This window comes from Schistocerca piceifrons, chromosome 2, assembly GCF_021461385.2.
Source record: "Schistocerca piceifrons isolate TAMUIC-IGC-003096 chromosome 2, iqSchPice1.1, whole genome shotgun sequence".
NCBI lineage: Eukaryota > Metazoa > Arthropoda > Insecta > Orthoptera > Acrididae > Schistocerca > Schistocerca piceifrons.
Window position 1 is genome coordinate 892,727,893 of NC_060139.1, and position 15,140 is coordinate 892,743,032.

At 43.9% G+C, this 15,140-nt stretch overlaps 1 protein-coding gene across 1 annotated transcript in view; it reads right to left on the reverse strand.

Annotated features, from left to right (window-relative positions):
* The window catches only part of LOC124775971 (Down syndrome cell adhesion molecule-like), a 150,114-nt gene that overhangs the window by 47,584 nt on the left and 87,390 nt on the right, over window positions 1-15,140 (reverse strand). Inside the window, exons 8-9 of the mRNA XM_047250812.1 lie at window positions 11,165-11,449; window positions 1,728-1,899 (exon numbers count right to left, since the gene is read on the reverse strand). Of these exons, the coding sequence (XP_047106768.1) occupies window positions 1,728-1,899; window positions 11,165-11,449 (457 nt within the window). The remainder of the gene's footprint in view (window positions 1-1,727; window positions 1,900-11,164; window positions 11,450-15,140) is intronic.

Consider the following 15,140-nt stretch of genomic DNA (forward strand, 5'->3'; position numbering starts at 1 on the left):
GGTCATCAGTCCCATAGGCTTAGAACTACTTAAACGTAACTAACTTAAGGACATCACACACATCCATGCCCGAGGCAGGATTCGAACTTGCGGCCATAGCAGCAGAGCGATCTCAGACTGAAGCGCATAGAACCGCTCGGCCACAGCGGCCGGCTCCCACTACACCCCGTTATTCGAAGATTTTGGAGAGGCACAGCCGAGTTACTCCCGATGCCACTGCGAGTGGACTCATCGGCTGTGACTTCATGTCACGGCTGGTAGTGACTGAGGTACGTTTGATGAAACATCAGTACCTCTCGGACATCAAACGTCTTCATGTCCTACCATTCATGCGACAGTACCTTGGTGGCATTTTTCAACACTGCGGTTCTCGTCCACACAATGCACGCGGCTGTACGAAATGTCAGCGAGTTGTTGATATACTTCCGCGGCTACCAAGGTCCCCATACCTGTCTCAGATAGAAAATGTGCGAGGCCAGCTCCGTCGCAGGATATCAAGGACAAGTCAAGCAGATGTGTCCGAGAGGTCGCATCAGGATAGGACACAGTGGGTCTATGAGATCCTCCTGAGCGATGCAGTTTATACATCGATACATCGACGTCAAAGTGTGTGCAACTCATGCTGCCGAGCTTTTAATATGTTTGAAATTACATCACACATTTACTCAACTCGTCAAGTTTCACTTCGTTTCTATTTCCCTTCTGGTTGCTTTCAGAACGTAATGTGTGTATTGGTGGCTGTAAAATACACACACACACACACACACACACACACACACACACACACACACACACACGTACATACACACATACACACACACACCTTGCGAAGGAGAGGGAAGGTAGCACTCGACGTATCTCAGAGACTTATCGTGTGAACCAAACACATAAACTATAAGAGAGAAAAATTCATAAAATGAATATTTTATTAGATAGTAGTTAATTTTTAATGCAGTTCCATCTGTTATTAATATTGCACACTGCGGTATCCCAATGAGTAATGTTTGCCTCAAACCTGGTAACAGTAATTAAAATGCAGCATTTACATAACTGTCGCCCCCAATCAACGTAATTACTGTACGCATAAAATTATTCTAATGTATTTGCAGCTCATTCCTCACAGCTGGCGCACTTAATCCCCGTTTCTATTTAACTGCTTTCACCGAAATCATCCATATATTTTATTCCAGTTAATACATTAGTATTAAATCGTGGCTGCCGAACTCAAATAAACCATTCATAATTATCTTCGTATTAATTTCTCAAGAGTAGCTGTAGCAACGACAGGCTTTTCTCACGTGAAGCCCATTGAATAGACGGTCAGTGATAATAATTACAAATCTCCGACCGAACCTCCCGATCCATATTGCTCGTGCCTTCCCAAACAACTTTATCCGAAGCTAGCAATGTCTCTGTCTATAATGATCTACGTGCCTACCAAACGCTAACCATAACCATCCTTTCAAGTGAATAATTTTATGAAAACAGGGTTAAGTGTGATAAATATAAGATCATACGTTTTGTGAAACGCTTCCGAAATTAAATCTGTTATTTAAACCCTTTCTTGGAGGCAAAGCAAGCAGCTTTGCTGGCACTAATAGCAACCCTAGAGTCTGACGTACTCTGTTGCTGAAACGACACAGAAAAAGACTAGACAGGTGGTGCTTAGTTCATGAAGCCAATTCTGCTTTCTATTCCGATTTTGTTTTGAAATACTTGTTGCTCACCCATAGTTCACGGACGTATGCATTTCCTCGGTTCCTGCAGCTGAACTCTCTGCGTCCCGTCTCTTCCATGATATCTTCGGTGTTGGAGTACCGGAAGCGGAGCATGGAATGGTCAGGTTCTCGCCTTCTACTGCCTCTGCATCCTGGGGTTCAGTTTTCCACGAAGGTGGCACTACAAAACAAACACACATGTGGGTTTTCAACTACTGAACATCTCGAAGAACTTAACAGCCTGATTAAATTTTCCTCCATGCAAACTAAAACTAACTGTAGACAAATAACAATAGAAAATTCATTATACGAAATTCTTAAACATTAACTGAAGATGCATAAATTGCAGTTTTGACGGCAGTATGCGAAAATAAAAAGGTAGGTACAAATCTCTCTGAACCATAAAACAGCTTCACAGATCTTCAGACAAATGCAAGCCTTGAGACTCTTTTTTGCTGATAAATGTTTATTTAAAGTTAACTACAAAACTTGTTGCTAAATGACGGTGATTTGTGAAATATCGTAATGTTGTATAACAAATTTTTCTATATTCTGTAGAGTGCAGTAAATGCCAAAGGGTGTCAACCTAAATTTATCGAAGAGGAGGCAAGTTTGTAAAACTTCCACTTTTCATTATCGGTGAATTAGAAGTCGTTTCAAGCCCTAATACCTAAATTTGACAATAGTTACTCAAAACTTATTGTAGTAAAAGACATAGTAGCCCAAGTTACTACATATCACTATATATTTCACAATGTATACAAAGTACAGCATTGTATTTTATGAATATGCTAAGTATATTACCATTTGTGAATGACTAAGCCGAGATAATATCTACATCGAATCGATCAAGCGTATCCAACGAGTTAGAGAGTAAACTTAGAATATACTGACATGACTCATCTGCTCACACAGCGTGTTATTACATTCCTTTTACACACCTCGAGGACAGACTTCTTACACTAAAAGAGAAAAAAAAGACATTCAAGTAAATATGAGCTCTAAAATGTGTACCTTAAGAACAATGAGCACTTGTTAATATTCAATACTATGAAACACATCTCTTCTACGGAAAGCTCTTTGTTTTCCATATTTTGGGAGGAGACAGTATGGAGTAAAATAAGAAAAATGTCTCCAGTAACCGTTGGCTCTAAAATGCATACTTCAAGAGCTACGAGCCTTTGCTCATCTTTGCTACTATGAAAAAAATCTCTTCTATTGAACAAGTGCTCATAGGTCTTAAGGGAAGCGTATTAGAGCACATATTTAATGGACGTTTTTTATGTTTTGGCGTAAGCAACCTGTTTTAGAAGTCTGTAAATGGAATTTAGTTGCACACTGTACGTCAATAACGTTAAGCAGACGCATATATTGACAAAAGAAGGATGTTCTGCAAGATACAGATAAAAGTAACCAGCGGAAACATCCTCGATTAAAACTTTTCTGTGTGGAGAAAATGGATATGAACCAGAAAATTGCTTTTATAATTCTGATGACATCTCAACTCTCCTGTTACAAAATGTAACATTCATCAGCTTAATGGATATTTTATCTTAGTTACATAACTTCTGGTTTTAGTACTGACTGAAATAAAGTGCGGCAAATTTTGTTCTGTAACCTAAAAATTTTTAATATTTGGGGAAAGAGCAGCCCAGGGCTAAATGAGTTTGGGATACCTGCCAAACCCACCCTCGAAACTGCCAATACAGTTGCAATGTGTTACATCGCATATAAATAGAGAAGGTGTCTTCTGCTGGAATTCACATAGTTTTCCTCCGAAGTTAATGGCGTTTTGTATTTCCGACTGTAGTATTCTGATTTACACAATAAGGCATAGATGAGTAAAGCAACAGAATATAATGACGGAGTCCTTCAAGGTCTATTGAAACCGCTGTGCCGTTTGAAAATTTTCGCTATCTTTGCAGCAAGCTGTCACACATCTTGTTTGCATGTGGAGCATACTAAACTGTGTCGCTCAGATATGATGGTCTAGAGGCCAGTTTATGTTGTGCTGGTAATGGAGGAGAGAAGTGACGTGTGAACCTGGGATTTTGTGGGCTCAATTCGTGGTGCACGAGGAAGTAACAGAGAAAAGATGGACATCTCTGTTTCGTCACGATTCTGTGAAGGATTCGCATCCCCTATGACTGCTGAACAGCGACGAAGATATTGCCAGATGAGAGAAACGACATAGTTTCCAGTGAATATCGCGAAAATCAACGAATGAAGATATGGTTATTGTCATATCGACAGTATTTCCAGTTGTCCTGGGCAATGCGCAATGAACGGTCTTTTAGGATCAAAGACAGTCATTCAGCTTCATTTTGAATCATCAGTCTTCTAACTAACTTCATGCAGTCCGCCACGAATTCCTCTCTTGTACCGATCTCTTCATTTCTGACTAGCTCCCTACCACCTACATCTTCAGTTATATGGAGGATATATTCCACCCTCCGTCTTACCCTCCCTTCCACAGCTCTCTCTAGGATCACGGAAGTTACTCTCTGACGTCTTAACACATATTCTATGATCCTATCCCTCCTTCTTGTCAATGCATTTCAGAGATTTTGCAGATTCTGCAGAGAATCTCTTCGTTCCTTATCTTATCAGATCGCCTAATTTGCAACATGTTTTCATAGCGCCAAAAAACATGCCGAACGCTTTAGTTCTTTTCGTTTTCTGTATTGAAATAATAATTCTACCCTCAGATTCCAAGAGGGGGCAAGTGTCCCATTTAAACTGGCCCCTATCCTCCGCCTTCTCGTGGACACTTACCAGTAATGCAAAGTTTCAGAAATGCAACTGACATATCATTTACATTTCTAGTCCGGAAGTTATAAAGTTATACAGAAATGCACAAAGAATTCGTGAAACCAGGTATACATCTCGTAGCTTTAAATTTTTATATCACAAAGTATAGTGAAATAGATTTCTCATGAATATACAAAACATTAAAAAGAAACATTACATACTGCAGGCGGATTACCTTCCAGGCCTTTTCAATGGTTGTACTATATTTCAATGGATATCGTTTCTGTCGCCAACACTCTCCTCCAGATGGAATTTGTGTTACCCATCTGTCTGTCCCTAGAGTAAATCTCATGTTCATGAGTGTTAACGTGTTCAACATAATTGCATAGCATGTATCTGAGACAGGACCTGGGCACCAGCCCAATATTTACCTATCTGCATGTGGGGAACCGCCTAAAAGCCGCATACAGGGGAGGCGGATTATATCCAGGACAGGGTCAGCGCCCCGAAACCTGGAGGCGGCGCATTAAAGCTTTCGGCTATCCGGGTTGCTCTTTGTGTGAAAAAATTTTGGTGGTACTAAATTATCATGATGTGTATAAACTATGGCATAGTAGCAACACAGACATTAGATTCTTATCATAATATTGGTAACTCCCTAAGAAACTCGTCATTACCCGGTTACTTACTTACAGCTGTGCCCAAGGTTTCCTACATGTGGAATTTACAATGTTTACCAATTGCTAAGGAACAGAAATGTTGTTGAACAGTAATAATCGCAGGCACTGTAACAAACACAGCAGTTACGTAACAGAGTGGGAGCGTTGTGTTTACAACTAAAAGTACTACAGGTTACACCACATGGGAAAGCAGGATAACAGACATTAATAACGTTCATATTTGACACAGGTGAAACTACCAACATTAAGGTCAATATCAGACTATCAGTAAGGAATAAGGCCTACTAGGGCACTAATGCACATTTTGCACGTGTTAATAATGCCAATCACAAAGCAAGCAGGTGTTGACAGGTGTGGAAATTACTTAACTATCAGTTTAATAAGTCATGGCTGGAAAATAATAAAACGAATTCTTTACAAACGAATGGAAAAACTAGTAGAAGCCGACCTCGGGGAAGATCAGTTTGGATTCTGTAGAAATGCAGGAACACGGGAGGCAATATTGACCGTACGACTTATTTTAGAAGATAGGTTAAGGAAAGGCAAACCTACGTTTTTATCATCTGTAGACTTTGACAGTGCTGATTGGAATACTCTCTTTCAGATTCTGAAGGTGGCAGGGGCAAAATACAAGGAGCGAAAGGCTATTTACAAATTTTACAGAAACCAGATGGCAGTAAAAGTGCCGAGGGGCATTAAAGGGAAGGTTGCAGCCTATCCTCGATGTTATTTAATCTGTATATTGAGAAAGAAGTAAAGGAAACAATAGAAGTAGGAATTAAAATCTGTGGGGAGGAAATAAGAATTTGAGGTTTGCCGACGACATTTTAATTCTGTCAGAGACAGCAGACCACCTGGAGGAGCAGCTGAACGGAATAGACAGTGTCCTGAAAGGAGGATATAAGATGAACATCAACAAAAGCAAAACGATGATAATGGAATGTAGTCAAATTAAATCTGGTATGCTGAGGAAATTAGATTAGGAAATGAGACACTTAAAGCAGTAAATGAGTTGTGCTATTTGGGGGCCAGCCAACGGCCTTGACGCAGTGGATACACCGGTTCCCGTGAGATCACCGAAGTTAAGCGCTGTTGGGCATGGCCGGCCCTTGGATTGGTGACCATCCAGCCGCCATGCGTTGTTGCCATTTTTCAGGGTGCACTCAACCTCGTGATGCCAATTGAGGAGCTACTCGACCGAATAGTAGCGGCTTCGGTCAAGAATACCATCATAACGACCGGGAGAGTGGTGTACTGATCACATGCCCCTCCTATGCGCATCCTACTCTGAGGATGGTCCCGGTAGGCCACTCGTGGCCTGAAGATGGAGTGCATTTATTATTTGGGGACCTAAATAACTAATGATGGTCTAAGTACAGAGGATATAAAATGTAGACTGGCAATGGCAAGGAAAGCGTTTCTGAAGAAGAGAAATTTGTTAACATCGAGTCTAGATTTAAGTGTCAAGAAGTCGTTTCTCAAAGTATTTGTATGGAGTGTAGCCATGTATGGAAGTGTAACATGGTCGATAAACAATGTAGTCAAGAAGAGAATAGAAGCTTTCGAAATGTGGTGCTACAAAAATATGCTGAAGATTAGGAGGACAGATCACGTAACTAATGAGGAGGTACTGAATAGAATTGGGGAGAAGACGAATTTGTGGTACAACTTGACTAGAGGAAGAGATCGGTTGGTAGATCACGTTCTGAGGCATCAAGGGATCACCAATTTAGTAAATTTTGGAAAATTTTGGTAAGACCTTATGGGACCAAACTGATGAGGTCATCGTTCCCTAAGCTCACAAACTATATCATGTAATTTAAACAAACTTACGCTAAGGACAAGACACACACCTATGTCAGGTTCAAATGGTTCAAATGGCTCTGAGCACTATGGGACTTAACAGCTGTGGTCATCAGTCCCCTATAACTTAGAACTACTTAAACCTAACTAACCTAAGGACACCACACACATCCATGCCCGAGGCAGGATTCGAACCTGCGACCGTAGCAGTCGCGCGGTTCCGGACTGCGTGCTTAGAACGGCGAGACCACTGCGGCCGGCCTACACCTATGTCAGGGGGAGGACTCGAACCTCCGACGGAGGCAGAGACGTGGACAGTGACAAGGCGCCTCAGACTGGGCAGCTAACACGCACTGCACCAATTTAGTACTGCAGGGAGGCGTGGAGGGTAAAAATCGTGGAGGGAACCCAAGAGATGAATACGCTAACCAGATTCAGAAGGATGTAGGTTGCAGTATTTATTCGGAGATGAAGAGGCTTGCACAGGATAGAGCAGAATCGAGAGCTGCATCAAACCAATCTCTGGACTGAAGACCTCAACGACAATAACAACAATAACAACAACATTGATTCTAGCTACCAACTGTAGAGGTCTCCTTGTTTGTGTGTGTGTGTGTGTGTGTGTGTAGGGGGGGGGGGGGGTGGCGGGAGGGGGATGCTGTCCCACTCCTCTCTCAAGGCAGTTTCCAGTTCTTGCACCGTTCGTTGAGAAATGCGTCAGCCAACAGCATCCCAGACATTCTATATAGGGTTTTAGGTAGAGCCAGTAAGAAGGTCATTCTATACGCTCAATATCTTCTTTTCCAGTGTGCCCAGCACCTCACCGGTCCTGTTGGGTAGGCACTGTTGTCCCTAAACAGAAAATCAGGACCTACTGCACCACTAAAGAGACTGACATGACCCGGAATACTCTCCCAACAACACAAATGTTCTGTAACAGTACCTTGCTCGAAGATTTGCAACAGTTTACAGCCATTGTCCATAATGTGTGGTCACATCATAACGCCTAGATCATACCGATGACGTTTTTGAACTTTCCGAGGCGTGTAACGTGTTCCCCTCTCTCACCACAATAACTGGTGGCCAGGGTCACTTCGTCACAGTGAAGAGGAATTCGTGGGGGAACATGACTCTGAAACACCGGTTCTGATCGCAACCAAGGTTTTCAAAGCACTTTTTCTCGACTATGGTGTGGTTCAAGTGGGATTAATTTGACAGGTTTCTGAGCATACAACCAGCCTGATTTTATCACTGCGAAATGGTTCTGGCAGAGTCACCTGTACCGATAGCGGTAGCAAGGTCTGCAACGATCTGTGTATGAGTAGGATGTCTGCTCCCTTTCGCCACTAAAACTACGTGTCGATCTTGTTGTGGCGTGGTGGTCCGTCTACGACCGCCGACATGCTTTCGCGTAGTATTTCCGCCTTCTGAGACCTTTTCTAATCGCGGGATGACACGTTCGGACAAACCCATTACTGTGGACACAGTAGTAGCACTTTGACCAGCATCGAGCCGTCCAACTGGTAGTTCACAATCCTAAACACTCAAATGATGTCTTGCAGACATGTCGCCGTAGCAGACGGGATGTCGCACTAATGATTTCTACAACTATATGCACCAAACGTCATGTCCGCCCCATTAGCTGAATGGTCAACGCGTTGGAATGCCACGCACGGGTGCCTGGGATCGATCCATGGCTGGGGTGGGAGATTTTCTCACCTCAGGGACTGTGTGTTGTGCTTTCTTCATCGTCATTTCATCCCCATTGTCGACGCGCAAGGCGCCCAATGTGGAGTCGAACTCAATAAGACTTGCACTTCGCGGCCGAACTTCCCGCCTGGGAACTCCGGGCCCCTGAAGCCGTACGATCATTTCCATTTTTACAAAACATCGTACTTCATGAACTGTCGAATACATACAGAGCGTACGCGCACAAGTTTCGCTGCAGTTAACACGTCCCTTGCTCTACATTTTCATTTATAGTCATTGGTCGGGTGTTCTGTAGAAATTGTCTGTTGTTCTGTAGCAGTTCTTAGATATTCTTTAGTAAAAGTCAGTTGATCCTTAACAATTGTCAAGCAATTATTTTTTACTTGCAAACCTTTGTATGCAACGTTTGAAATAGTATGACGAGGGACATTAAAGAAGGTCTTGTTTCTTTCACTAAAGCGGGCGGGACCCACCTAGAGCTGGCCGTGCGAAAATCAACTGACACTAAGGTCCATGCCTGCGGCGAGCAGTGTCTAGCTTTGTGATTTGCTTATGGTCATGCATAACATAAGATCAACGAGAATTGTACACGTTTAAAGTGAAATGGAAAACCGTTACGCATAAGCGGGATTATGGCTATAAAAGCTCGCACGGCCGTCAAAATGGCCGATTCTATGATATTACACTGGAGAGAGGTAACCTTAATCCTCTGTGAGTGAAAGCATCTGAAGAGCGAAACAGCGTTTCCTGCTCACTATCAGAGATTGGTCGCACCTCGATTTCGGATGGAATTTCGAAAGAGCGAATTAAGGCCAGATATTCTCGATCCCCAGCAAGTCTTGCCCCACGATCTCAAATACAAAAATAAATAAAGGTAATTAGTAGATTCTTACTTTATCCAGATATACAGCGTGAGGCCGATAAAAGTGGCCTGGTGAACAGAATTCCTGCGTACACAGGAACACAGCAGACTAAAGGAAATGCAGTACTAACAAGGGAAATTCCCCATCGCACCCCTGTCAGATTTAGTGGTAATATGGCCCATTGAACAGCCCGTTAAAAACCGAACATAGAGCAAGCATGGAAACAGGAGGAAGGTGTAGTGAAATGTGGGAAAAAGAAGTAAAATAGAAACAAAGAACGGTCCAGGATCAATATCTGCAACATTGAGCGAGGTTGAATGATCGTGGCATCGTAGTCATGTGGTCACGGTGTTGGCCTCCGAAGGGGGAGCTTCGGATTCAGATTTGCCTCACGTCCCACCTTTTTTTTTTTATTTCACAAATTAATAACTATCCGTCCGGTCATTGACGTCTCTGTTCGCTAGATTCAAATTTGTGTCTGTTTTGTGGTGTAACGTACGTTTGCAACGGCGACGTGTAACGACGGGGCCTCCAGACTTATGTACCTGTTACTGGTTCTACACAAGTATCGCATGTTATGCCTCCTGTGTTTCGTTTTGGAAGTTTTGACTCTTGAAATCCTTCGTTGTAACGTAATTTACACCCCTTTATTTGTTGTTTTTAATTCTGTGGGAGATCTATATAGCCTCTTGCCTGTTCTCACTATTCATCACATTTACTTGCGGAGGTAATATATTCTTGACGCATTACTCATATGCTAAACCAGTTATAGTATGACAAGAAGAAGCAGAACAGACTCATCAATGACTGGACGGATAGTTCATAAATTTGTGAGAAGAAAAAAGGATGTGCGAGGTAGGCTTGAACATGAATTCCCCCCCCCCCCTCCAAGACCGTGACCACACAACCACAACGCCGTTCGACAGTACACGTCTTGAACTTGTATCTGTTAGGTTGTTTCTACTTTCATTCTTTTTTCACAATTTACTACAACTTCTTGCTTTCATGCTTGGTCTGTGCTCAGTTTTGGACGGGCTTTCCATTGGGCCACTTTACCACTAAATCTGAGAAGGTTGCGATGGGGAGTTTCTCTTGTAAACTCGGTACAGCAAATTTTGAAAGTGACCACCATTGACCTCTTGGCACTTTTTGGGCCCTGGTCAACAAGTTACTGAAGGCGGATCGAAGCTGCACTACTTGAATTGCTGCAGTCTCATTCGAATAGTTCTGTTGCTGTTTTTGAGAACTATGAGGTTTTTGCGATACATCCTAGACTTGAGGGCTTCCCACACAAAGTAATCGCACACTGACAGATCGGGTGACCTGTGCGGCCAGCTAGAGCCGCAACCGGACTGTCCTCTGTTAACAACTCTGTCAGCTGTCAAGATTGTGTAAACGTGCTCCAATGGGCGTATACGGGGTGTACGTCACGGAGTGTTGTTATCAAGTCCAAACGTATCGACTCGTCCGGGCCACTTGTATTTACTCCAGCCCGTAAGATCGTAAGATACCTAAATTTGTGGACTCTTTTCCTCGCAGTGTCCAGACCATTATCGGGTCTAGAGGCGGTGTTGAACGGCGTTAGCGGACGTCTCCTGGCGCGACTACTTTGTTTATCATGGTGCTCTCGTGTACGTACCGCTGACGACGACCTCTGCTGTGTGCCTGGCGGTGGCGACGGCGTTGGCCGCGGTGCACGTGTAGTTACCGGAGTGGTGGGCCGCCAGCCGGCTAATGGCCAGAGTGCTCGAGTACTCGTCCAGTGTCTTCTCCGTGATGCCACTGTCTTGCGGCAGGTCCGCCCCGTCCTTCAGCCAGTGGAACGTGATGGGGAAGTCCCCTCTGATAACCACGCAGGTCAGGTGGATCCTCATGCCACGCTGCAAGTTTGGCTTCACCGTAAACGGATGTATCTCTGGTGGTTCTGAAACAGCCGCACACGTAGTCTAAAATCCCAGCCTTGCAGTATCTCTTAGCTTACCTCTAAACAATAAGCATTCATTTTAATCGCTGTTCTCCCAGTCAGGATACACTCCAAAATGCTGCACATCTGTTTACACAGTTCCATAGACTGAGGTGACAAAAGTCATGGGATAGGGACATGCACATATACAGTTGTCGGAATACTGCGTTCACAAGGTATTAAAGGGCAGTGCATTGGTTGAGCTGCCATTTGAACTCAGGTAACTCATGTGAAAAGGTTTTCGACGGTATTATGGCGGCACGACGGAAATTAACAGACTTCCAACGCCCAGTGGTTGTTGGAGCTAAATGGATGGCCCATTCCAGATCGGAAGGCATTAGGGATTTCAATATTTCGAGATCCACAGTATCAAGGGCATGCCGAGAATACCAAATTTCAGGCATTACCTCTGATCACGGATAACGCAGTGGCCGACGGCCTTCACTTAACGACCGAGAGCAGTGATAAGAGACAAGCAACACTGCATAACGGCAGAAATAAATGTGGAACGTACGACGAACGTATCCGTCAGGACAGTGCAGAGAAATTTGGCATTAATGGGCTATGGCAGCAGACGACTGACGTGAATGCCTTTGCTAACAGCATGATGTCGCCTGCAGCGCGCCTTCTGGGTATTTCTACAGAGGGATCCAAAAATATGTATCCACTTTTCAAAAGTCCATAGCTTGCAAACTAATTGACGGAGTTGTCTCATTTTTGGTGAAAGTGTAGCTTAAAGTCCAACTTAGATATCACTGTAGGTGTTCGAAATGGTCACCATTAACATCCGCACACAAACGATGCCGCCGAACTCCAGCACGAACTACTGACTGCAACGTGTTCAGTTGCATATTTGCACATGAATGTTCGATGGGTTCTCGAAGTTCATCCAATGTGCGTGGCTTTTGTCGATAAACGACGCTTTTAGTGTTCCCCACAGGGAAAAATGCAGATGAGCTAGGTCTGGGGAACGTGGTGGATACTCCACAGCACCTCTACGGCTTATCCATCTTCCTGGTAGATTTTCGTCGAGATACGACCCTAACACGATTTTGTTAGTGGGCTGGGGCACCATGTTGTTGAAAGTGAACTCTTCCGCCTCCATACAAGTCTCGCATGGCAGGTAAAATGGATGTCTGAAGCTTCTGAAGGTGCACCTCACCGGTAACTGTCCCGTCAAAGAAGATTGGCCCAATCAAGCCCCAGTAAGACAACCCACACCACATATTTACTCCTGGCAAATTGACGGCTTTGTCTACGTGGACGTTCGGATTTTCGGCTGCCCAGTAGATGCAATTGTGGCGATTTACTGTACCATTGAGTTTGAACTGTGCCTCATCAGAATACACAATCATCTCTGAAAACTCTTCATCGTTGCGCACCATGTTAGTAAACCACTCGCAGTACTCCATTCTACGATCTGAGTCATCCTCGTTTATTGCGTGCAGCAATCGTGGGATGTAGCACTTTCAATTTGCTGTCTTCAAAATTCGCCCAACACTTGAGCGACTCACTCCAGTTTCACGGGCACACTGTCTGACAGACTTCTGTGGTGAGCGTGTGAATTGTTGTAACACACGACGGGAGTTAGCTGGACTTGTTACTGTTACAGGTCGTCCAGATCGTTGTTTGTGTACATCTTTAACACAGCCTTCGGCTTCAAATTTGTCTCGAATGCGACGAATCGTGGCTCTGTTTGATACTCATTTCGCCACTGCCATTGAACCTCATTAATGTTTTCGTCCTTTAAATACCGCTTCAAAACTGACTTCCTTTCATCGAATGTAAGCCTTGCTCCAGCCATGTTTACTCGAGTAACTAGGTGCTACTGAGAACAGAACACTGACTAATTGGCGACTGTCATCTGACAAAACAAAACAACGCAATACAACGCTTGTGTGGCGATTTTCGGAACTACAAACTATTACACTACCAAAGATGAAACAACTCCGTCAATTATTTTGCCAGTTATGAACTTTGAAAGAGTGGATACATTTTTTTGGACCCCTCTGTAGTTTGTGCCCTACACGAATGAAAACTCTGACCTGGTCAGATGAGACGCCATTTCAGTTGGTAAGAGTTGATGACGGGATTCGATTACGCCGCAGCTGTCACGAAACCATGGACCCCCAGGTTGTTAACAAGGCACTGTGCTCATTGGCTGGAAACGGTTATGGTCGTCTACCTGGAGACAGTTTGCAGCCTTTCGTAGACTTCATGTTCCCAAACAACGATTGAATTTTTGTAGTTGACAATGTGCTTTGTCACGAATATACAGGCAGCATGGTACAATATTTCTGCAAGGAACTACCAACGACTTGTTGAGTCTATGTCACGTCGAGACGCGGCAATAAGTCAGGCAAATGGTGGTCCGATACAATATTAAGAGGCATCCCATGACATTTGTCACCTTAGTTATTTTAGAGTCGGACACGAAAATAACAGGCGTAGGTCGTTGTCACTGTTCAAACTAGGAGCCACGCTTCCATTTTCAGCTCTCACCAAAAGTGCTGGACAGGCACTTGGACGACACTTTCGTCGTGTGGATCCGTAGAGACGAACAGTGCGGCGACTTCCTAAGAAATCTGAACATTCTCGAGCCAGTATTTACCATGGAGGTTGGAAAGGTTGAGCAGCTACCCTTTCTAGGCATTCTGGTACCGAAGAAATGTAAGAACCTGGCCATCAGTGCTTATCGGAAACCGATATACACTAACCGGTACGTGCACCGGAGCCGGAAATGAACTGTTACGCTCGTAGCACGCATGACGAACATTTGAGCCGCAGCACTTCGGACGCGGAGTACACTTGGCCCGTTTTCTGAGGATCAATGAGTATTCCGGTGCATGACAAGTGACAAGAAACCTGACACTGTGCGGAGTGACACATCGCTAGAAGTGTCGAGTACTGCCTTTCCACCTTACGCTCCCAGGGTGACGGACAGTGTCGGCACTATAGTACGAGAACACGGCGTAAACGCTACTTACAAATCAACCAAGAAGATCGGAGAACGTTTCAAATCGGCAAAAAGACTATATGAACCCACTCACAATGTCGTTACATATAGTGTACATGTGGAAAAGTCTATGTTCGGCATGACTGGATGTCCCACGTGTACCAGAATAATAATAATAAAAAAAGAAGGGTGTAAGTTGGCAGATGGGGAGAAAGCGGCAGTGGGCGAGCACGCGCTGTGAGAGACCGTCAACATAATAAAACAATCCGACAAGCTCGCTGTCGCTGTATAGAAAAGCTGTTTGTTCCGTGAAGCTATATAAACTTGGACAGTTGATATTAGTTTTAACAAGAAAGAAAGAAGTCTTACGGTAAACCGATCCTGGATTCCAGTGGTGCAGCGAACGATCGTTGCAGGTAGCAAGACGAGAGCCGCAGGGATAATGACCAGCCCTCGGTTGTCGTCGCGACAGGTAAATCCAAGGAGACCGTAAAAAGTAATTTGCACATTTTTAAGGTAGGCCAAGTATGATTTATTCGATACTGCATTACACTCCAATGAGAGACGGACATAGGAACCTATTTTTCAAATCAAATTACCAACTACCGGAACGTTCTACCAACACCTTAATAGCTTGACGATAAATCTCTGCAGCTTGGTCAAGAAGCCATTCGAAAACCGCTGTGCGAACGTCTT